Below are 23898 nucleotides of genomic sequence, written 5' to 3' on the forward strand. Positions count from 1 at the left end.
TTGAACTAACTGTTGTTGAACTAAATGTTCTATGCTCTGTATTTATGGCATGGAATTCATTCATCCACTCCTCCATAAAGCCTTCCCAAAGCACCCTCTCCTGCTAGCAGCACAATAAATATCTTCCCCATGAATAATTCTAAGCACAAATATAAACATTTTCTAACTCTTGTAAAACCAAAAGCTGAAAGGGAAAACTCCTCTTTGACTTCAATTTATTCTATTCCCTTTGTTCTCCCCAGCCAGTGCTTCAATTTCTGAACAAGAAAAATTTGAGGATGCTTGAAGAAAGAGACCTTATCATAACACTGGAATGCACTAGACAGGGAGAGTTTTCTTCAGGGACAAGTTGGGCAAATGATCTTAATGCTCATTTCCTTTCTTATCCCTGTACATCTGTGTGGCCAACAAAGCTGCTCAAACTACTGGCAAAAGAAGGAATTACTCCAGACATTCTGTCTTCAAAGGGCCCCTTCCAATCATAAGGGGACTCACCACCCTTACGATGGCCCCTTAAGCCACCATCCACAACCATCCGCAATATTGCAATGGCTTTCCATTCTTAGCTTCACCATGGCTGCTGCCCTGAGGTAACTTGGATCCCTTTGGGCACTTGGTATTCACCACCCCACCTTCAGCCTCAAAGCACTTATGTACATATCTGTACAACATATATATATTATACATTTATTCATATTAATGTCTGTCTTCCCCTCTGGACTGAAAGCTTGTTGTGGGCATGGAATGTTTCTAACTACTCTGTTGGACTGTACTCTCCCAAGCACTTAGTTCAATGCTCCACACACAGTAATCACTTAATACTGTTGATAATGATACCTGTAATTTATTCTGTCTCCCCTCTAGACTCTAAGCTCACTGTGGGCAGATAATGTGTCTACCAACTCTGTTACATTGTACTCTCCCAAGCACTTAGTACAGTGCTCCACACAAACACTCAATATCACTGACTGATTAAAAGAATCCTAAGAATGTGCACAAAGGCAGGCACTATACTCTAAGGAGTGGCTGTAATAGTAATGGTATTTATTCATTCATTTATTCAATCAAGTTTATTGAGCTCTTACTGTGTGACAAGCACTATATTAAGCGCTTAAGTATCTACTGAGTGCAATCAATCGATAGTATTTACTGAACACTTACTCTGTGCAGAGCACTGTCCTAAGCATTTGGGAGAATTCAGTACAATACAGCTGGTAGACACATTCCCTGACCACAGAGAGCTCACAGTCTAGAGGAGTAGACAGACATTAAAATAAATTACAATATGCACGTAAATGCTGTAGAGCTGAGGTGAATATCAAGCATTTAAAGAGTACAGGTCCAGGTGCATAGGTGATGCAGAAGGGAAGAGAAGTAAAGGGTAAGGAGGGTCTCATCAGGGAAGGCATCTTGGAGGAGATGTGATTTGAATAAGTCTTTGAGGGTGGCGAGAGTGGTGGTCTGTCATATACAGTTCCAAGTCATTAAGAAGTTGTGAAGTACAACAGAACCAAAAGCCACGTTCCCCACCCTTCAAGGAACTTGAAACTCTGTTCTTAATGAAAAAGATACACAAAATATTTACAAATAGTGGGAGAAGTAGGAAAAACAAGCATCAGATAGGGAGTAGAATGGATATCCCAGGATAAAACAGCACAGTAAACAAATTCACCATTGAATGGGCATAAAGGAGTTGTGTGGTCTCGTGTAAAAAGCCCTGGCACAGGAATCAGAGGATGTGAGTTCTAATCAGGGCTCTATCAATTGTCTGCTGTGTGACCTTTTCTGTGCCTCAGTTACTTCACCTGTAACATGGGGATTCAATACCTGTTCTCCCTTCTACTTTGAGTGTGAGCCCCACGTGGGAAAGGAACTGTGCTTGACTTGATTATCTTATCTACCTGAGTGTTTAGTACAGTGTTTGGCACATAGTAAGCATATTAAGAGCTTAATTTTATGTATACATATACACACAAATATTTATAGGCACATACTCATACACATGCATATATACATACATAGAGCATCAGTTCTGCCATAATTCAATATTTTCAATTCACATTTTGGCTAGAGTCCAATTAAGGAACGGTCTTCTGACAGAGCAAGGCTGTTTGTGCTCAGCATGCTGCATTATTGAATAAACAGCTGGTGCGCATGTGCCTTGTGAAAAAATGGGCAAGTGGTACTGCACAGGTTTTCCTTAAGATGAGCTTAAACAAAGAACATAATCCTCACACTATAGAGAAACAGGGTGTCCATGAGTGTCCATGAGGATGAGCACAAATACATAAGTTAAAAGGGGTGCTCTTGGGTTGCTAAAACTTGAAGTGTTGCTAATTAATCAGGAAAGAATTCCTAAAGGAGGTGGGATGGGAGAAGAGTTCCAGGCTGGGGAACTAGTGTGAGTGCGCAAAGGATCAAAAGAAGGCAATGAGAGGGCTGGGTAACATTAGGCAAATTTGGGAGGAGCACAGAGCTCAAGCTGGAGAGTAGAAGCTAAAGAAGCCAATATGTAAAGTGAAGAAAGCTAGGGAAAATTAGCCTTAAGGTTAATGGCTTGGGTGGCAGAGGGAAAAAGTCAATTTTGGCTTTTATTATTCCAAAACTACCAGAAACTACATCTGGCCCCGGTTGCAGGTAGCATGCTTTCAAGATAGTGATAACTTCATCTACAGGAAAATATATATCAGGGACAAAGGAACAGAGAAGGAAATGAAAAGGGAGAACCATAGCAATCCTCCCTCCATTGCTGAGAATGACAAGGGATAACAGTAAGGTAGAATCTATGCTCAGATACCACCCTCTAAAAAGAGTTTGCCTTTTGGCATTAGTCTATAGTTTGCCTATAGACATTACCCACTTATTTCAGAATATCTGCCTACCTGCTCACTCTGCAAACATAACTTGTAGCCCAGTTGCCCTTCAAGAAACTGAAATAACAGTTGTGTGTCACTGCTGCTTGTAAAAGGAAATCACTGAAATATCTTTCATTGGACGACAAAAGAAAACCCTCCTCCCAAACATACTGTCAGACAATAAAAAATACCATGAAAGGGTCCGCATAAACCTTTTACATTCTTTCCACATTTAGTATCACCTAAAAAAGTTAGAAGAAGGATATTTCTTAAAAGAGATACCCTTCTCAAAGTTGACAGAAACCATTTGCTTGGATGAAAAACTCAGAAAGCCTCATGCTACAAAGTTTTCTATATAACTGTAATTATAATAATAGCACTTGTTTAGTACTTACTATGTGTCAAGCACTGTACTAAGCGCTAGGGTAGACACAAGATAATTGGGACCCCCAATGGGGCTCACAGTCCAAGTAGGAGAGACAACAGATATTGAATCCCCATTTTACAGATGAGGGAACAGAGGCTCAGTGAAGTTAAGTGACTTCCCCAAGGTCAAACAGCAGACAAGTGGCAGAGCCAGGATTAAAACCCAGCTCTTCTGACTTTCAGGCCCATGCTCCTTCCACTAGGCCATGCTGCTTCTCTGCAAGTCAGAGGCCTCTCAGAATGCCCAGTAAATACTTCCTGAAAGGAGTCAAAAACAAACAAAAAAACATGAGCAGCTCCAATGTCTTGCTGCTTAAAACTTTGCTCAATTATTGTCTTCTCTTCCCCTTCAGGAGTGGCAATCAGCAATGCGTTGAATTTGTAAATTCTTTAGACCAATTTCCCCTCATGCAACTGTAAACAAGATGTTTCCAACCAAAGTCAACAGAGGGAAAAAAAAACAAACAACCCAAAGATCATTCAACCCCATACTCTCCAATCAAAAAGAAGGTCAGAGCCACAAACCCCACTGGGGAAGAGAGAGGTTTCTCTCTGGTTTCTTTCACTTGTATTTCTGCAAGTCAGATCCATCTATAAGGCAGGATAGGCACTGTAGTCTCCTCACTGGCAAATTTGCTCACAAACCACTCAGGAAATTTCTGTGCCAGCCAGGGCTTTGCAGATTTATGCTTTGATAGTGGTTGTCATTCTACAGCCAAAGGAGACTAGATTCCAACATCTTTCAGAGTGGGAGGGACATCTGTGTCTGGATGCAGCACGAGTTACCATGAATTATTCGCAGGGAAGGGGCTACATAAACTCCTACTGCACTCGGAGAATACTTTTTTGTGCAATGAACCAACGTGATCCTGATATTTGCCAAGTGGGTCCTCTCTGCAGTCTAGAGGAAAGAGAGCGCCTTCACTGTCCAGATTTCTGCCATGGTCTTTTTTTTTTAACCCTTCCATGTCTGGGGCTGAATGGGTTATTCATGAGGAAGACAACCCTTCACTATGTAGTGAATGCGGTCATAGCTGCACTCCCTGCCAAACTGTAGAGTGGTCAGGAAACGGAAACCAATTAAGTATTCAAGGGGAGGTCAAATGGTAGCCTGACTTTTGACTCCCCACATTATCATGAGAAGTAGCGAGGCTTAGTGGAAAAAGCACGAGCCTGGGAATCAGGAGACCTGGGTTCTAGTCCTGGCTAGGTGTGCCACTTGCTTGCTCTGTGACCTTGGGCAAGTCACTTAACTTCTCTGAGCCTGTGTTTCCTCATATGTAAAAGTTCTCCCCCTCCCTTAGACTGTAAGGCCCGGGGGGGGGGGGGGGGAATGGACTGGATCAGATCTGATTATAGCTATCCAAAGACATAGCACATCAAAAGGGCTCAGCAAAAATACCATCATCACTCCCCAGACAGGTGAGATGTGAGAATGTCTGCAAACAGTAAAGTGGAGATCAATACATTTTTTACTGGGGTCTCTAAAAGCCAATGTTTGGGTTCAAAAGGGCCCGGGTGATTGGTAGTGCTGCAGTAGGCCTGGTTACAGTTTGGCAGTGAGTGAGATTTAAGAACATAAGTCAAGATGTACACCTGATGGTTCTTAAACAAAAAAGGCCTTTTTTGGTACCCATTCATTCATTCATTCATTAGCAATCTGTCATGAACAGTGAGGAAGGGATTTCAAAATTGCCTTAAATTTTAAATCCTCCTTGCTATCAAAGCTTAAAGACAAAGTAGTAGCTCACAAGTTATTCTTGAGATCTGCCTGAGGAGCACACATGGAAAAGGAAGTAATGCCTCCTTACTACTGTAAAATGTCTTGAGGGCATCCATAAGCAATACAAATGTGAGATCCCAGCTATCCCCAAGACCATCAAAAGCAGGTACATGTACTGCTATATAATCCCAGCACCTCATGTCCTGCCTTTGTAGGGTATTTAAATAAAAAGAAGTCTCTCTCAGGGAAGGCAGGATTTTTTTAAAAGTTGAATATTGGGCTCTCTAGCAAATGATTTAAAAAAACCCACATTGCCCTTATGATCAAGCCAGAAACCTTAATAAGGAAGTCTTAGGAAAGGAACATAAACATGGCCTACTGGATAAAGCATGGGCCTGGGGGTCAGAAGGACATGGGTTCTAATCCTGGTTCCATCATTTGTCTGCTGTGTGACCTTGGGCAAGTCGCAAACTTCTCTGTGCCTCAGTTACCTCAACTGTACAATGGGGATTAAGACTATGAGCCCCATGTGGGATGTGGACTGTGTCCAACTTGATTAGCTTGTATCCATCCCAGTGTTTAGTAGTACAGTGTCTGGCACTTAAATACCATAAAGAAAAAAGAAAGACATTATTGACATGAGAAGCCCCCAAACTGTTCAGAAATAATTCCAGATCTGGATCCTGAACCTCCGTTCCTCACCCCAGTTGCTCCAGGTTTGGAAATAGATCCAAAACCTCTAAGGCTCTTCTGGAGAATGGCTCCAGCAGAAGTTCTGAAATGTGATTAAATTGCTGAAAAGAAATATAACCAAAATCACAACTCCAAGCTGACCTGCTGGAATGTTTGAATGCATAGCCAGAAAGCACAAGAGACTGTTTCCACAGAGAACATGGGAATCATTCTATAAGCCTGATTCAATACTTGAATTCTTTAATATACATTAGGAAGTCTGTATTACAGGAAGTACCACAGTCCACACCAGATGTGAGAAAACACTCAAACACTCCCAGCCGCCAATACTAGGTCATCACTGGCTACTCTAGCGTCTATCAGCTGTCCAGGTAAATTAAGGATACATTTCAAGTAACTTATCCCAGCACCCAAAATGGTGCTCTTCATTCAGACTCAATTAAGACTTGAGTAGAATGAGGCACATATAGTGACATTCAATTCTCTTCTGGATATTATGTGAATTTAGATTTTCATTACGAGTCCTCTCATAATTCCTAAATCTGCCCCTCTTTGCTTGCCCTCTCTCCCTTTATTCAATCTTGCATCTCCTCTTACCTCTCGACATCCCTGAAGGCTGTGAGCTCATTGTGGGCAGGGAATGTCACTGTTTACTGTTGTATTGTACTTTCCCAAGTGCTTAGTACAGTGCTCTGCACACAGTAAGCACTTAATACAATTGAATGAATGAATCTCTACTTTGATGACCCTCCGGCACTTCGAAAACTCAGCATGTCCTACACTAAACCTGCTCATCTTCCCTCTTCAACCATCCCTTCCTCCCAACTTTGCCATCTTCATGAATAACCCCACCATTCTCCACATCTCTGAGGACTGCAGCTTTGGTGTTAATCTCACCTCTTCACTGTCATTTAACTCTCCCATCTAATCAGCTGCTAAGTCCTGCCAAACCTTCCACCAATATAATTTCCCAGTGAATAGAGCACAGGCCTGGGAGTTAGAATGTCATGGGTTCTAATCTCTGCTCTACTGCTTGTCTGCTGTGTGACCTTGGGCAAGTCACTTCACTTCTCTGTGCCTCAGTTATTTCATCTGTAGAAAGGGATTTAGACTGTGAGCCTCATGTGAGACAGGGACTGAGGCCAACCCAATTTGTTTGTATCCACCGCAGCGCTTAGTACAGTGCCTGGCACATAGTAAGTGCTTAACAAATACCCTAATTATTATCATTATTCCCAGATCCAGTCCATTTTCTCCACCTTGGTTTAAGCACTTTTATCACAGTTAAACCACTGGACCAGCCTCCTCAATGGTCTCCCTTCCTCAGCATCTCCCCACTTTCATTCCATTCATTTCATTTTATTCCTGGATCACCTTCCTGAAACACTATTGGAAATACATCTCTCCATTCCTCAAACATCTCCAGTGGCTGCCCAGCTCTCTCTGCATCAAACACAAATGCTTTACCACTGGCTCCAAGGATCTCCACTTGATATAATCAGCTCTCTTTGCCCACTAGTCCCCAGCTCATACTCATCACTTTTCCCAAAATCACTTCCTAACTGTAGCCCGCACCGGTCTCATCTGCCCCCAGCCCTTTGCCCACTGTTTTAGCTGGATGTGGGCAGGGAATGTGACTGTCAACTCTGTTATATTGTACTCTCCTAACTGCTTAGTACATTGCTCTGGATACAGTAAGCGCTCAAAAAATAGTATTGATTTTATCCCCCATTCTGGAAGTCTCCCCCCTACCAAATCCACCAAGCTTCAGCTTTCCCCCACCTTTAAAGTTCTTTTAAATATCCCACCTCCTCAATAAGCCTTAACCAACTAATTCCCAACACTCTGTCATATCAACCCAAAAGCCACCTCTACCATTTATATATGCATACTCATCTACAGCACTTATCAAAGGTATTTACTGAGCATTGCACTAAGTGCTAGGGAGTGTACAATACAGTAGAGTTGGCAGACAAGTTCCCTGCCCACAACAAACTTACAGTCTAGAGGAAACACTCTATTGTGCATTTATATATGCATGTGTGTATATATATGTGTCTATGTATATATATATATATATATATATATATATATATATATATGTACATTCAATTACTTATTCTGATTCCCCTATTTGTAAAAATTTTACGTCCATTTCCCTGGTTAGACTGTAAGGTCCTGATAGGTAAGGGGACATGTCTTATGCTTTGGTTCATTTTCCCAAGCACTTAGTATAGTGCTTTGCACACAGTAAGTATTCAATAAATACGCCTGAAGGGATTACTAGTATTACTATCATTAATTTCCTTCTCCCACCAACTTTTACCATGAATATAAACATTCCAAGCTTTATTCATTGTTACTGGAGCTATTATCATGTCTATGTTATCTTAAAATATAATAATAATTATGGTATTTGTTAAGCACTTACTATGTGCCAGGCACTGTACTAAGCGCTGGGATGGACCGCTGGCCCGCTGGCCAGCAATCTCGGTGTCATCCTTGACTTGTCCCTCTCGTTCACCCCACACATCCTATCCGTTACCAAGACCTGCCGGTTTCACCTCTACAATATCGCCAAGATCCGCCCTTTCCTCTCCACCCAAACGGCTACCTTACTATTACGGGCTCTCGTTATATCCCGGCTAGACTACTGTGTCAGCCTTCTCTCTGACCTCCCTTCCTCCTCTCTCGCCCCGCTCCGGTCTATTCTTCACTCCGCTGCCCGGCTCATCTTCCTGCAGAAACGATCTGGGCATGTCACTCCCCTTCTTAAACAACTCCAGTGGTTGCCTATCGACCTCCGCTCCAAACAAAAACTCCTCACTCTAGGCTTCAAGGCTCTCCATCACCTCGCCCCTTCCTACCTCTCCTCCCTTCTCTCTTTCTACCGCCCACCCCGCACGCTCCGCTCCTCTGCCGCCCACCTCCTCACCGTCCCTCGGTCTCGCCTATCCCGCCGTCGATCCCTGGGTCACGTCCTCCCGCGGTCCTGGAACGCCCTCCCTCCTCACCTCCGCCAAACTGATTCTCTTTCCCTCTTCAAAACCTTACTTAAAAATCACCTCCTCCAAGAGGCGTTCCCAGACTGAGCTCCTCTTCCCCCTCTACTCCCTCTGCCATCCGCCCTTTACCTCTCCGCAGCTAAAGCCTCATTTTCCCCTTTTCTCTCTGCTCCTCCACCTCTCCCTTCCCATCCCCACAGCACTGTACTTGTCCGCTCGACTGTATATATTTTCGTTACCCTATTTATTTTGTTAATGAATTGTACATCGCCTTGATTCTATTTAGTTGCCATTGTTTTTACGAGATGTTCTTCCCCTTGACGCTGTTTAGTGCCATTGTTCTTGTCTGTCCATCTCCCCCGATTAGACTGTAAGCCCGTCAAACGGCAGGGACTGTCTCTATCTGTTGCCGACTTGTTCATCCCAAGCGCTTAGTACAGTGCTCTGCACATAGTAAGCGCTCAATAAATACTATTGAATGAATGAATGATGGAGACAAGCAATTTGGGTTGGACACAGTTCCTGTCCCGCATAGGGCTCACACTCTTATTCCTCATTTTATAGATGACGTAACAGGCACAGAGAAGTGAAGTGACTTGCCTAAGGTCACACAGCAGACAAGTGGATGAGCCGGGATTAGAACCCATGACCTTCTGACTCTCAGGCCCATGCTCTATCCTCTACTCCATGCTGCTTCCCACTACACCATGAGTATCTTGTTTTGGTGACAGATATTCCTAGCTCACAATATGTGGGGGGAAGCATTTGGGATATTCCCTGGTTATCTCAATGTCTGCTTTCTGTTGTCTTTAGTTTGGAAGCAATGGGGACACTATCAGTAGCACTCGTGCAAAGCAGGATGGCTCACAATTCCCTTTCCTCATTCACCCTCCCCATTGTTTTCTAGTAGATCCATGGCAAGATGGCAGAACTTGAAAGGGGGCAGAAGAATTTGTGTCTGAATAGAGAGAAGGAAAAAGGAAGCGATATGAGGGTGTACAATGTAAACAAAATCTACTCCAGGCATAAACCAGAGGCATCTGATGCCCATTGTGTGAGTTCATGGGATTGAAACAGACTCCACTGAAATCCACATTTAAGTATTTCCATAGACAGCAGCACAGATAGGCAAAGTTACAACATTATCAACATTTCTTCTTGAGCACCTGCTGTGTGAACCTAACTGGATTAGGTATATAATGAATTTTCCCTTCTACTTAGATTATGAGTCCCATGTGGGACAGGGAGTGCCTCTGGACATCATCACCATCACCATCAAGGTTATTTATTGAGCATTTACTATGTGCAGAGCACTGTTCTAAGCGCTCGGGAGAGTACAATACAACAGAATTGGCAGACATGCTCCCTGTCCTCAATGAGATTACAGCCTAGAGGGGATGACAGACATTAATGTAAATAATTTATAAGGTATTTAAAGATATCTACATATCTGTCCTGATTTACTTGAATCTACCCCAGTGCTTGACACACAGTAAACACTTAATAAATACCATCATTATCCCCATGTGGGACAGGGATTGTGTCCGACTTGATTAACTTGAATCTACCCCAATGTTTAGAATAGTGCTTGATGCATATTAAGTGCTTAACAAATATCCCAAATATAATCATAATAATAATGATGGTATTTGTTAAGCACTTACTATGTGCCAAGCACTGTTCTAAGTATGTAAAGTCAAAGAAAAATTTCCTGTCTTTAAGGATCTTACTATTTAATAATGGGAGGCCCTACACCACCCCTACTGTCCCCATTGTGTTCTGTGTCCATGGAGCAGCCAGAAACACAGAGTCTCTCTAATCAATCAATAATATTTACTGAGCACTTACTGTGTACAGAGCACTTGGAAGAGTACAACCTCCACCCAGTCCACATCCTTCTGACGCTGACCATGAATATGCCTCTGCACATATGTGTTGCACAGGCATGTTACCTTTTTCTAGTCACTGTGTAATACCTATACAGCATTTACTGCTGCTGAAAAAAAACTCACAATAGCTCCTCAAAGCCAGGCACAAGTTGCCTTTATGGCATAGCAGTGCTCAACACAGTCTGTTCATAACAAAAGCTCCTAATGCTGCCATTTCAGCTGCCAGCAAATCCTCTATTAGCACTAATGAGCCCTTGCTGAAAAATTGGAAGACTTGCATGTTCCATCTTCACGCACAGGGCCACAAGAAGAAAAACTAATTGTGAGACCAAAAAAGTAGCAATATTAAGTAGAGGAGAGCTGTTTTCTGGCAATGGAATTGCTATGAAGGAGGCTTCAAGAAAAAAAAAAGGCCAAAGTTGGAGATCTTTCCAATTATAAAACCTTAAATAATCCAAAAGAACTTGAACTTCACTAGAAAAATAAAACCACGCTCACCTTGGCACAGTCAGACTATATCACATTTACTAGTATAACTGGCTCATGTAAAATATTTTGTAATATTAAGACAGGGATACTCTCCCAAGGGCTTAGTACAGTGCTCTGCACACAGTAAGTGCTCAATACATAGGACTGATGGATTGGATAGGGTATTACAAAGGGTTACATAAAAATTAAGTTTAGCAATAAGAAGAGCTGGAGGAGAAAGAGGGAAAACAGAAGGATAGAGGGCATTTCAGACAATCTCAATTTTATTGCACCCTGCCCCCAGGTGATACATACAATAGACACAATGATTTAATGCCCCTCTCCTTTCTCCTCCAGCTAGCCTGTTTCCAAGAAGCAGCATAGCCTAAGTGGAAAGAGAGAGGGCCTGCAAGTCAGAGGACTTGAGTTCTAATCCCAGCTCCACCACTTGTCTGCTGTGTGACCTTGGACAAGTCACAACTTCACTATGCCTATCTCATCTGTAAAATGGGATTAAGACTGCATCGACTGTGTCCAACGTGATTAGCTTGTATCTATCCCGGCGCTTAGTACAGTGCTTGGCACGAAGTAAAAGAAGTCCCCCCCCGAGCAAGAGCCTAGCTCCACTGAATTATGCCACTATAACCCTTCTTTCCCCTCTTAACACACTCCCTTATTACCATCCACAATTATGTGGTACTAAATCTTATAGTTCGTCAAAAATCAGGGTGGGGGAAATTATATAGTAGAAGCAATTATGTGAGGAAATATGGTATTCAACAAAAAATACTGTTGGGAAGGAGACCATCAACCTCAGGCCCAGAGGTCTCTTCTTCCTGTTCCTTCAGGAGAGTCGCATCTTTCTGCCAATCCCTCAAGACTGCCAATAGCTGAGAAGGATTTTTACAAACAATACGAAAAAGAAGTGACCGATTTTCAAAGTTTTTTTTTTTTACCAACAGAACAAAAGCAGCCAAGAGCAGATGTTTTTATGGGGGGAACTGCAGCTGTTCACATGGGAGCACCTGGCTGGACATAAAACAAACTATTTATAAAAATCATGCTCAGTAACTGGCAACACTGGCACCAGGCACTGTAAAAGGAGTGGTAGCAGCGATGATGCTCCCACGGTTCCTCCTGCCACTACCTGTGTGACACATGCCCATATTTATGGACATCTATCTAATCAAACAATGGTTTCTGAGCCCTTACCGGGTGCTGAACACTGTATTGCGTGCCTGGGAGAGATTACAACCCAATAGTGTTGATACACACATTCTCTGCCCACAAGTTTACAGTCTAGAAGAGCTTACAAACTAGATGTCTATGGGCCTAGGGATCAATTTTAGCTCCTATTTACAAACTATCAGTGACTTTTCACAGAGTTGGTAACACCACCATCCCTCCACACAGATTCTAGGCCAAATTCTTCCCTCTATTACTAAACTATATAGTGACTCCAAGAATCTGACCTAACCCTATGAACCAAATCAATCTCCTGTTCTTTTCATGGTGTTTAACCCCAATTACCTAGACACACTACTACAGCATTGGGCTCAACAGGGGTCCAAGAGTCTTGAAAGCTTAACTAAATCTTGACTGGCATATGCCATATTTTAAGCTCCTTGTGGGCAGGAATTGTGTCATCTCTTTTGAACCCTCCCAAGTATTCAGTGCAGTGCTCTACATTCAATAGGTGCTCAGTAAAGAACTATTGACTGCCAATGCAACAAGAGCAGGGAGTCGGTTTAGCACCCTCTAAACTGGTAGAGTGAATGAGACCTATGAAGAGTCAAAAAACTGGAAAACTACAAGTCAGGTGGTGTCTTCATAGCTAGAGCAGGTCACAGTCTCCAGTAGGCAATTCCATTCAGAGCAGTTACCTCTTGGCAGAGTGAATCCCTGATGAAGTGCAATTCATCAGAAGAACTGGGATAAATTTACTCTGACAGGAAGGGATCAGGCATTAAATCTCATGAGATTTCCCAATCAATTCCAGCTCTGTCAGCCAGAGAACATAAACAGCCACTCAGGTGGGAGAAGTGTATGTGTATGTATAGCTGTCCTTTGAGTTGGAAGAGGACACCTATTGATGGTGAGAGTCAGTACATGCAAGTGTGGCTGATAAAAATCAGTGCACAGCTGGCAATCCCTTCTGCATCACATGTACGTAAAGACTCCCCTTGTCCACATCCTCCCGCTGGCCTGGAACTCCCTTCCCCTTCGTATACAAACCACCACTTTCCCCACCATCAAAGCCTTATTAAAATCACATTTCCTCCAAGAGGCCTTCCCCAACTATGTCCTTATTTCCCCTACTCCTTCTGAATCACCTATGCACTTGGATCTATTCCCCTTAAGCTCTTGATAAACTAAGGTACATATCCAGAATTGATTTCAGTGTCCATCTCCCCCTCTAAACAGTAAGCTCTTGGCAACCGAGGACTCTGTCTACCAACTCTGTTGTTCGGTACTCTCCGAAGCATTTAGTACAATGCTGTGTGCACAGGAAGCGCTCAATAAATACCATTAATTGATTGACCTACTGCCCCTTGCTGCACTGCTGCAATGGTTTCCCAGTGTGGCTGGCACAGCTTTAATTACTCCACCTGGAAGTCACAAGCTTTCCAAAGCCTCTGCAATAAGTTGAGTACCATATTTTCAATTGTTGCACATAAGGCTGATGTCTGCTGTGGCTGTCTCCAAATTTCCACTATGTCATATTGTTTTAGACTTTAATGGGTTCTCACAACAGTTTCTTCATTGCCTTATTTTCAGTCACTCCATACCAGCTCAGCAGGCAGCAGCTGTTTGGGCATAATAATAATGGTAACAACTGTAACAACAACAAAAAGAATTTAAGTGCTTAACATGTGTCAAGTACTGTTGTAAGTGCTGGAGTAGATACAAAGTAATCAGGTCAGGTGTAAACCCTGTCCCACGTGGGGTTCACAGTCTTAGTATGAGAGAGAACACGTACTGAATCCCCATTTGGCCAATAAGGAAACTGAGGCACAGAGAAGTAAAGTGACTTGACCAAAGTCACATAGCAGGGAAGGGTCGGAGCTGGTAATTACAGCCCAGGTCTTCTGACTCCGAGGCCCATCTTCTTTCCAGTAGGCCACGTTTCTTCTCTCACCCATTCTCCTCGCTTATCCTTCCCACCAAAACATGTTGATGTGAACTTAAGTTTGAATCAAGTAGACTGACTTTTTCAAGACCCTTATTGTTTGCTATTCTGTTCTGCCACCTGATGGGATGCATCATGCATAGATGATATTGGTGGAACTGCTCTACAAGTCAAATGTGGTGCCTGTGACAGGTCCAGGTCTTAAAGACAATAAAGAGAGCTGGACACTACAGTTGCCCTCCATGCCTTCCATTTGAGCCTCTCAAAGACATATTAGTTTTCTTAATTCTGTTTTATGCCTCCTTGTCTATCCTTGCATCACTGGGCCATGTGTTACCCAGGAAACAGAAATCAATGACAACAGTCAACTCTTTGTGGCTGAGGTTGATTTAAGATCCTTGATTTTGTATAGGGTTTGCCAACTGAGCCAGCGAGGCCCAGTGGAAAGAGGCCAGGTCTGGGAGTTAGAGGCTCTGGGTTCTAATCCTTTCTCTGCCCAACTGCTTACTGTGGGGCCCCGGGCAAGTCACTTCACTTCTCTGTGCCTCAGTTTCCTCATCTGTAAAATGGGGATAAATCCTCCTCCCTCCGACTTAGACTATGAGCCCCATGTGGGACAGGGGCTGTGTCCAATCTGATTTTCTCGTATCCATCCCAGCGCTTAGAACAGTGCCTGGCACATAGTAAGTGCTTAATACATAATTACTATTAATTATCATTAAAAAAAGTGTGGGCTGGGACATAACCTCATTCTTCAACCTACTTGAATGACTATATGTGTATACATAATTTGTTCCTAGTTTAAGATGACAATTGTCCTTTAAGATACTACTAATAATCTAACAGTGTACAGTGTATCTGAAAAGGCTGATACTGAATCAGCGATTCACTCCACACTGAAAGTGTGTAAAAGTAGCCCCTTGCTGTGCTGATGTGCTTGCCACTCACAGGGACTGTCACTGTACTTCAAATTGCTTCCTTGCATTTTGATACTTCCAAATAGTTACTTGCCAGGCTGGTCAGCCCACTGCTACCATCTTCCAACAGCCCACTGCTACGTCACATTGTTTGACACTGTCCTTCCCTACGGGTCTCTAAAACATTTAATAGAGGCAGCTCTGTCCAATTATGCGGTTAAGTTAACAGGGCTTTTCCTGTGACTGAATTCCACTGCCAACATTGGTGGGGGGGGGGGGGGGGGGAAGAACCAGGGTAATCACTAGAATGTACCAAATTCACCTAATTTGGTTTGGTATAGACACAGCCTCCATGGAATCAGTTGGATCTTGCCATATTCTTTCAAACTGTCGTTTTAAAGCAAGTTTCAGTTATCCTAGTATATCGAGACAGACATTTGATCAGGCAACTCACATTCTTTCATCAGAGTCCACAGGGAAACATACATCAGAAAAAAGGATGAGTGTTTATCCTCACTTCTCCGAACAGTTTATTAACTTCTGGGTCAATCGTGCAGAGAAAGAATGTACCCACAGATCTTTCTCATCCTCGCTATCCAAACACCTCAGAAATAAAAGTATTCAGATCTGGGGCCCTGAGTTGGGGGTATCCAGTAAAAAGATCTTTAAAAGGGAAGCTTGATGGAGCAGTCTGTATATCCAACCTGTTGTCCAGTGATCTGGTTTGTTGAGAAAACACTACTCCCCTTCAAACTGGAGGTGAAATGTATATTTTATATGAATGAAAGGCTCAAATAACAACAAATTAATTATTGAACATTTACTAATCCATGGATTTCAAGTAACCTTCATTTGACTGTGGGTGTTTGCTAACAATTAACCAGTAACGTTTGGCCAGTTAGGAGAAAATAAAAAGACCTCAGAATAAGGCCTAAGAGAATACCTGTTCTCCCTCCTAGACCATGATCCCCATGTGGGACAGGGACTATATCCGGCCTGATTAATTTGTCCCAGCACTTAGAACATTACTTGATTCATAGTAGGGCTTAAATACCACTTTAAAAAAAAAAAGCCTGAATATGTTAAATGCCTCTGTTGATTTCAAGTCTTTCTGATGTGCCATCAACAGCCATGGAAAATGTTCCCCATAGGTCCAGAGACAGAATTCCCCTCCTTCCCCTGAACTGGAGAATAGGGAACACACAGCAAAATACCTTCTTCACAGTACAGGCTCCATCTACCAATCAATCATGTGTGCAAAGCACTATATGTGCTTGGGAGAGTATAATATAATACAGTTGCTAGACACGTTCCCTGTCCACAAGGAGCTTATACTCTAAAGTCTACAATTCTTTGGGAAGTATGGACTCTGAAAAAATGGCCCATTTATATAATAATGTTGATATTTAAGCGCTTATTTTGTGTCAAGCACTGTTCTAAGCGCCGGGGTAGATACAAGCTAATCAGGTAGGACACAGTCCACATCCCACATGGGGCTCACAGTCTTAATCCCCATTTTACAGATGAGGTAACTGAGGGCCAGAGAAGTGAAGTGACTTGCCCAAGGTCACACGGCAGACAAGTGGTGGAGCTGGGATTAGGACCCAGGTCCTTCTGACTCCTGGGCCTGTGCTCTGCTTCTCATGCTTCTCTTGCTCCAGGGCACCTATCCCTCGTGTCCCAGTGGAAGTTCCACCCCTGGACACTAGCCTATTGTATGGTTGAACAAAATAGTCATCAAGCGCATTTCTTACAAGTGGGTAGGAGATCTCCTGATCAACTCAATTCTCATTAAATTGTTTGAAAGTCACCACATTCTTTGTCACTTGAAATAAATCAGAGAGGTCCAACCTCCTGAGCAGAAAATGATCCTCTGCATTTGCCACCATATAAAGGGAGCCACTTTGCTTTCCTCGGTACTTGTGATCAGACTCTGGGGAAAAGGAAACAAGGTGTTGACAAGATTGTCAGCAACTCCCCAAACCCCAACACGTCCACTGCCCAGCTGGTCGGCAGTAAAATAAAAATACATGGTGGCATGTCAAGACAAGGAGAGCATATGCTAGAGCAAGGGAAGGGGGTGCAAAAATCAGCTCACTCCCATACTAATAGGAAGCCACTGAAAGCAACCACGGAAGCCTGTGGGTAATGGTATTTAAGCACTTACTATGTGCTAAGCACCAGGGCAGACACAAGATACCTGGGTTGGATACAGACCCACATGGGGCTCACTGTCTAAAGGGGAAGGGGAATAGGAATCTAATTCCCATTTTACAGATGAGAAAATTAAGGCACAGAGAAGTGAAGTGACATGCCCAAGATGATACTATGGGAAAGTGGTAGAGTTGGGATTACAACCCAGGTCCCCTAACTCCAGCCCAGGCTCTTTCCACTAAGCCACCCAGCTTTTCATGTACCCAAGTACCTAGGTGTTAGAACATACTGACTAAATCATGGTCTTTTGTATGGATTCCTAACAGTCTACTCCTTTTTCCACAGTCTTACCGTGCGACTACATCTTAAGATAGTCAACTCTACTTGAGTGAGAATGTGGGAAAAATTGCAACTCTTTGGGATAAAAAAAGCAAAAATCCAAAGTTTATGGTGAGTGCAGAACACACCAAATTGGCTATTTTATTTTCCTGAACAGGCCATAAAGGCAATTTTAAGTTTAGCAGAGAGGTATAAAACATACATCCAACAAAACACAAGAGTCACTAAACAACTGAAAATAGTCAGGACATATGGCAGTTTACATAACTAAGCAATGCTTCATCCAATGCCCTGCTGCATGTTTTTAAGGTGTAGAATGCTGAACTTGGTTGTCTTGTTTCTAGGTCATCAGTTCAAATGAGGTCCAAAGAGGTTAGCAGCCAGTGATATGAATGTCTTATTTTTAATTGGATACTCCAAAGAAAACACTCACCTGGCACATCTGCACTCAGGAGGGACCTGCCCCAAGTTTTTCCCCTCACTCTACTCAAGATATATTCAGCCTTCTGTTCTCACTAAACGTTGGAAGGAGTATACAAGGAGACATGGAGATTTGAAGTCTCCAGCCAAATCCATCCCTTGCCATTTCTCCTAGCTGCTTTCTTCTCCCATTTAGTTTGAATCTGAGTCAGCAGGGCCTAGGGCTCATCCAGCTGCTGTGGAGACTTGTCCCTCAGAAGCATCACGGCTCCCTCACCACCCATTCCCCACTGTGGGAATACAAAATAATTTCAACAGATGTATTGTGATTCTAAAATTACTCTTCAACTGAGAGATCTTGAAGTCTTCAAAAGTAATTGTTTTGTGTTGCTGGAGGATATCACGTAATTGCTCTTAGACTGGGCTGTACATGATGTGATCGTGATCAAAGTTAAAGCTGCCAGTCAACAGCTTCAGTTTGAAAGGTGTGTTTCTCTGCCCCTCAAACCCCTCCCCACCACCCTCCCCTGACCCCCCAAGTTTTCATTTTCTGGGACTATTTGAATAACCTGTGTTATTCCTCCTTTATGCCTGTCTTGTTTTCCTTCTAGCTATTTGGGTGAATTGTTCCCCCTCTCATTCCTTGCCCCTGGCTTCTCAGTCAACTGCACATTAAAACACTGCAGAGTACAACTACAATTTAACTTGAATGAGAAAGGCAAAGCAAGTTTCACCACTTTCTCCATTTGAATCCCATTAAAGTGCCTAGTAATAACATAGGGAGTACAGTCTAGTGGGCATGGGGTTGACAGGAAATGAAGACTGTTAGATTCTATTTCTGGATCTGCCTCTATCCGTTAAACAGAAGTAATACACAAATTCCTACATTATCTGATTGGAGGTAGGGATTTTCTTAACATTTTAGGATGCCAAAAGAAAAAGTCCTCCAAAAGTAAAGTTATTGGGCAGTTCCCCACGTTATTCCAGCACTTAACCGTCACCATCAAAAGTACTGAAGTTCCTACAGTGAGCAGAGCACTGTTCTGGATGCTGGAGAGTAAAATAGAATTAGTAGGTATGGTCCCTGCCCTCAAGAAACTTACATTCTAGTGAGGTACACAGACACTAAAGTATAGATAGAAGTTACAGAGTATAAAGATATGTACATAGTGCTATGGAGGATTGTGAATATTCCCTTCTTGCCTGGCCTATGCTCATCATCCATGTCAACTGTTTCTAACTCCCTCCTTAAGCCCCCACACCCTTGAAACTTTTGCCCCCCATGAGCTTGCCATCTATTTTACTGACAAAATTTAAACCGACTCCTTAAAATCTCCTCCCATATCAGTGGTATTTATTGAGTGCTTACTATGTGCAGAGCACTTTATTAAACACTTGGGAGAGTACAATACAGAAGAGTCGGTAGACACGCTCTCTGCTCAAAACAAGCTTACAGTCTAGAGGGGGAGACAGATGTTTATATAATTTATAGATATATACGTAAGTGCTGTATACCTATGTACTTGGGTTAGGGGGTCAGTGGCAAGAGAGTCGAGATGGAGGCACAGCAGCTAGGTTGTAAGCTAGAGGAGCAAGGTGTATGAGCTAGGTTGTAGTAGATTAGTGAGGTTAGGTAGGAGGGGGAGAGCTGATTGAGTGCCTTAAAGCCAATGGTAAGGAGTTTCTGTTTGAAAATGGAAAGCAATGGACAACCACTGGGGGTTTTTGAGAAGTGGGGAGATGGGTGCAGAATGATTTTTCAGAAAAATGACGCAGGCACCAGTGTCAAGAAGGGACTGTAGTGGAGAGATACCGGAGGCAGGGAGGTCAGTGAGGAGACTCTCGCCCTCCTACCTATCCTTATTCTTCTCCCACACTGCAGTTTACCTTGCACACTTTGCTCCTCTAACACTGACCTAATCATTGTACCTCGATCTCTTCTATTGCTCCGGCGACCTCTTGCAACAGATCACCACTCTTCCCATCATCAAAACTTACTAAATATCAAATCTCCAGACACAAAGAACAAAATCTTGATTGCCATTCATACCTACTATATTACTGCCCCCACGGCACTGAAGTATAGTTCTTTAAACTCTGTTGCTTCCCTCAACTACTAATTTATAAAACTCCTTGCCACTGGCTTAAAGGGATTCAATCAGCTCTCCTACTCTTACCTTACTTTATTTGTAGTACTTACCTACTACAACCCAGCCCGCTTCTTTAATGCCACACCGACTTCACTGAACCTCAATCTTTTCTATCTCCTCACTGACTCCTTGACCATGTCCTCCCTTTGCTCTGGAACTACCCCCCTCCCTTTCAAATCAGACAGACCACCACTCTCCCCACCTTCAAAGCCCTACTACAATCATATCTCCTCCAGGAAGCCTTCCTGGATTAAGGCCTCATTTCTCCTACTCACTCTCCCTTCTGCATCACCTATGCACTTGGATTTGTACCTTTTAAGGACTTGATATTCACCCTACCCTCTGGCCCACAGCACTTATGTACATATCCCTTATACCTTGCCATTTCTCTTATCTGTATTAATTTCAATACTCCTCTAGACTGCAAGCTCCTTGTGGGAAAAGATTCCGTCTACCAACTGTTGTACTGTACCCTCCCAAGTGCTTGGCACAGTGCTCTACACACAGTAAGCATTCAAATATCATTTATTGATTAGGGTCTCTCACCCATACTAGACTATAAACTCCTTGAAAGTGGAGGTGGTCTCTAACTATTGTACTCTCTAAAGCACTTGGTACACTGCTCTGCACAAAGAGCTCAAATACTATTTATTGATTGGGTTGAAATGACGGTGGTCCAGTATGTGCTCAACTCATCAATTATCTTTCAAAAAAACGAAATTCAATAAGAACTCTTTCAAATAAGTGCTTAGTACAGTCCTCTGTACACGGTGTTCAATAAATGCCATTGATTGACTGATTTCAAATCATAGGAGTTTGTGATAATGAAGCTTACCCCAGTATGGGAATCTCATTTTCTGTTAGGATTTAATAATGAAAAAAAAAACCACCCACAGTGAATGCTACCCTTCTGATAAATCAGAGGGACACTGTTTATAAAATAGTTAAGATATGTTACTGCATAAATTGAGTGATGTAGTTTTCAAGCTTTGTTCTGTATGAGCCTCTACTGATCCCTTTTTAAAAATTGGTCAAGACCGTAACAAATTAACTTTTTACCACCAAGGTCTTAACCAAAAGCTACAACACAAGCCCACTGTTCCACAGATAACTCCTTTAAATTAGCAGGTATACAAAGGGTCATATAACAGGCAGGCGTGTTTCCCCCGAATCTCAACCACATTAATTCACTTACCAAAAAAAAAAGTTCAGTTGAATACAACATGGACCATATATAAATTTCCTGTGACTTTATCTGATGAATCAATCAACCAAAAGTATTTGAGTACTTACTATGTGCAGGACACTGTAGTCAGTGCTTGGGAAAGTACAATATAGAAAGTTAGCAGACACATTCCCTCCCCACAACAAGCTTACCTGATGACCATGCCTTTGCTGCCACCTCTAGTTTAGTACTTTGATTTACCATTTATATTCACTAAATAGATCTTGTTACAGATTAGAAATGAGCCTCATTTGGCTAGCTCTGTAAGTACCTAAAATAATGCATATAAAAATGATTTCATCTATCTAAAACAAAACAAGGCTATTCTGGCAGGAAGACAAGTGGGATACGGAATGTGCCTTTATAAAGAGATGAGGCTTTAAAGAGGTGGAGAGGTCCCTTTTCCCATACTAAAAGGAAATATTCAATATCCAATATTCCACACACTGCCCTTTCTTTCACAAGATTTTTCTTTCTTTCAGGTAAACTAACCTAGTCAAGTGAGTTGCAGAACTGGAAAAAAAAAAAGCAAACACTTGAATATTTTAACCCTCAATTATAAGGTGTTATGGAATCAGGTCAGAGAGATGTGCTTCAGTGTCGGAAAGATAAACCAAATAAAGCAACATGTAGGTATCTTTACAAAATGATCCACCTAGAGGAAAAAGGAGACATTCTTAACCATTTCCAAAAAACACTGGATGAGTTAAATTATTAATAGAGATCTTGATTTCTAATAGCAATAGAGATTTGCATTTGGAATTTTTTGAAGAAATCTTAATATTGACTGAAAGACATGCAACTAACAGTAGTAAGGTATTTCTCGAGCATTTAATGAATGTAATCAAAGTGCAAAAGAAGCACAATACCCATTCCCTGCCCAAAAGAAGCTGACACTCAAATGAATTATTCTTTACTTTGACCCAAATTCACCTGCTTTTCATTACGATATTTCCTAGGTTTGTTTAATCATGTTCTCTTGATAAACCAAGAGGCCTGTTATATATGGCGTTAAATTCTGGAAAAAAAAGATCCTCATGTGTGACCTACTATCTCCTTTGGTAAAGGGTCCTGAGTAATTAAGACTTTTTTCCTTGAACATATAAATAAATTTGCAATTTAAATCAGAGTAACTACAGAGATTCAAAGAGAGTAGGAAGCTTGAACACAGCATTTTGAAAATATCTATTTACATTTATATCCATTTTAGATGCTTATTTTAAGCATCAGTGCCAAAAGAGATGATCTTAAAATGACAGTTATCCAAGAAAATATAAATACAGATTTCAAAAACACTTTACGATCTAATGAATAAGATCTTAATTTATAAAAACATTTCTAATTGCATCTAAAACATAGACTTTCCTTTGAAATCAATTTGTTTCATCATAACCCAGTTGTAGTCACATGATAAGGATATTCTTTTTCATCAAAAAGGTCATATTGTGCACAGCTAGGTTAAAAAAAAAAAAGACAGCCCTGGAAATCCTAAACTGCAGATTGAAGTTTTTAAATGAAAGTGTAAAAGCAAATGGCACTAAATGGAAAAAAAAGAAAAGTTAAATGCAGAAGCATTAAAGAGAACAATAGAAGAAATACCCAAGTAGAGTGAGGAGATCTAGTTGAAACCACGTGCTTCTGTATGCAACAGTAATCTTTAGTAGACGATATGTATCCATTTTCATCCAAACAAGATTTATAATTTAAACATTCAATTTAGAGATATATACAGGTAGATAAATATATGAGAACAGGCCAAAAGCAATGCTATTTCAGTTCCAGGAAATATACTTTGAGGGATTATAAACCTCTATTTATATTTATAATTGACTATAAGCATTAACAGCCAGTTAAGTATAAAGGCAAACCATAAACCGACATGACGACAAAAGGAAACTCCAGTACACTTACCAAGTTATGATTAGTTGAATTAGAATCATCTTCAGGGAATGGGATGTAAACAGCTAAGGCCACACAATTGGCAAAAATAGCCAATAATATAAATATGTCAAATGGTCTGAAAAAAACTTGTTAAGGGACATATGTATTAGGCAGATGTTTACAAATCCTACTGAATCATTTTCCTGATAGAAATATCTTGAATTAAGGATTTTTGAAAAAAAAAACAAACTGACTTGAATCAATCCAACTGCCTACCAAGCTACAGGAGCAACATTCATATCATCTTATGATACCAATACTTAAAAAAAAAAATACAAGGTGACCTCTTTATGTCCTCTTCTTTTATGACTAGGATCATGCTTCTGCAATTGAGAATTTTATCTTAAAATCTACAGGGCAAAATCTAATTAAGGCAACAAGATCGTACCATTTTCCTGACTTTTTTTGGTAAGCTAAATTTCATCTGCTCAACCTTCATATCAACCAAATAAGCATTAGGTTATTAAGAAGCAACAAATCCCTCCACAGATACTTACCACATGTACTCATTCATGTAAGCAACTCTTGGGGACACCCATCTGAACTCCTTCTTCAGGTTGGGG

General features: G+C 41.7%; 1 protein-coding gene across 1 annotated transcript in view; it reads right to left on the bottom strand.

Moving 5' to 3' along the window:
- The window catches only part of CACNA1D (calcium voltage-gated channel subunit alpha1 D), a 428992-nt gene that overhangs the window by 399147 nt on the left and 5947 nt on the right, over nucleotides 1-23898 (bottom strand). The window contains exon 4 of the mRNA XM_039910398.1: nucleotides 23306-23411. Within this exon, the coding sequence (XP_039766332.1) occupies nucleotides 23306-23411 (106 nt within the window). The remainder of the gene's footprint in view (nucleotides 1-23305; nucleotides 23412-23898) is intronic.

This window comes from Ornithorhynchus anatinus, chromosome X1 (genome assembly GCF_004115215.2).
Source record: "Ornithorhynchus anatinus isolate Pmale09 chromosome X1, mOrnAna1.pri.v4, whole genome shotgun sequence".
In the NCBI taxonomy this organism is placed as follows: Eukaryota; Metazoa; Chordata; class Mammalia; order Monotremata; family Ornithorhynchidae; genus Ornithorhynchus; species Ornithorhynchus anatinus.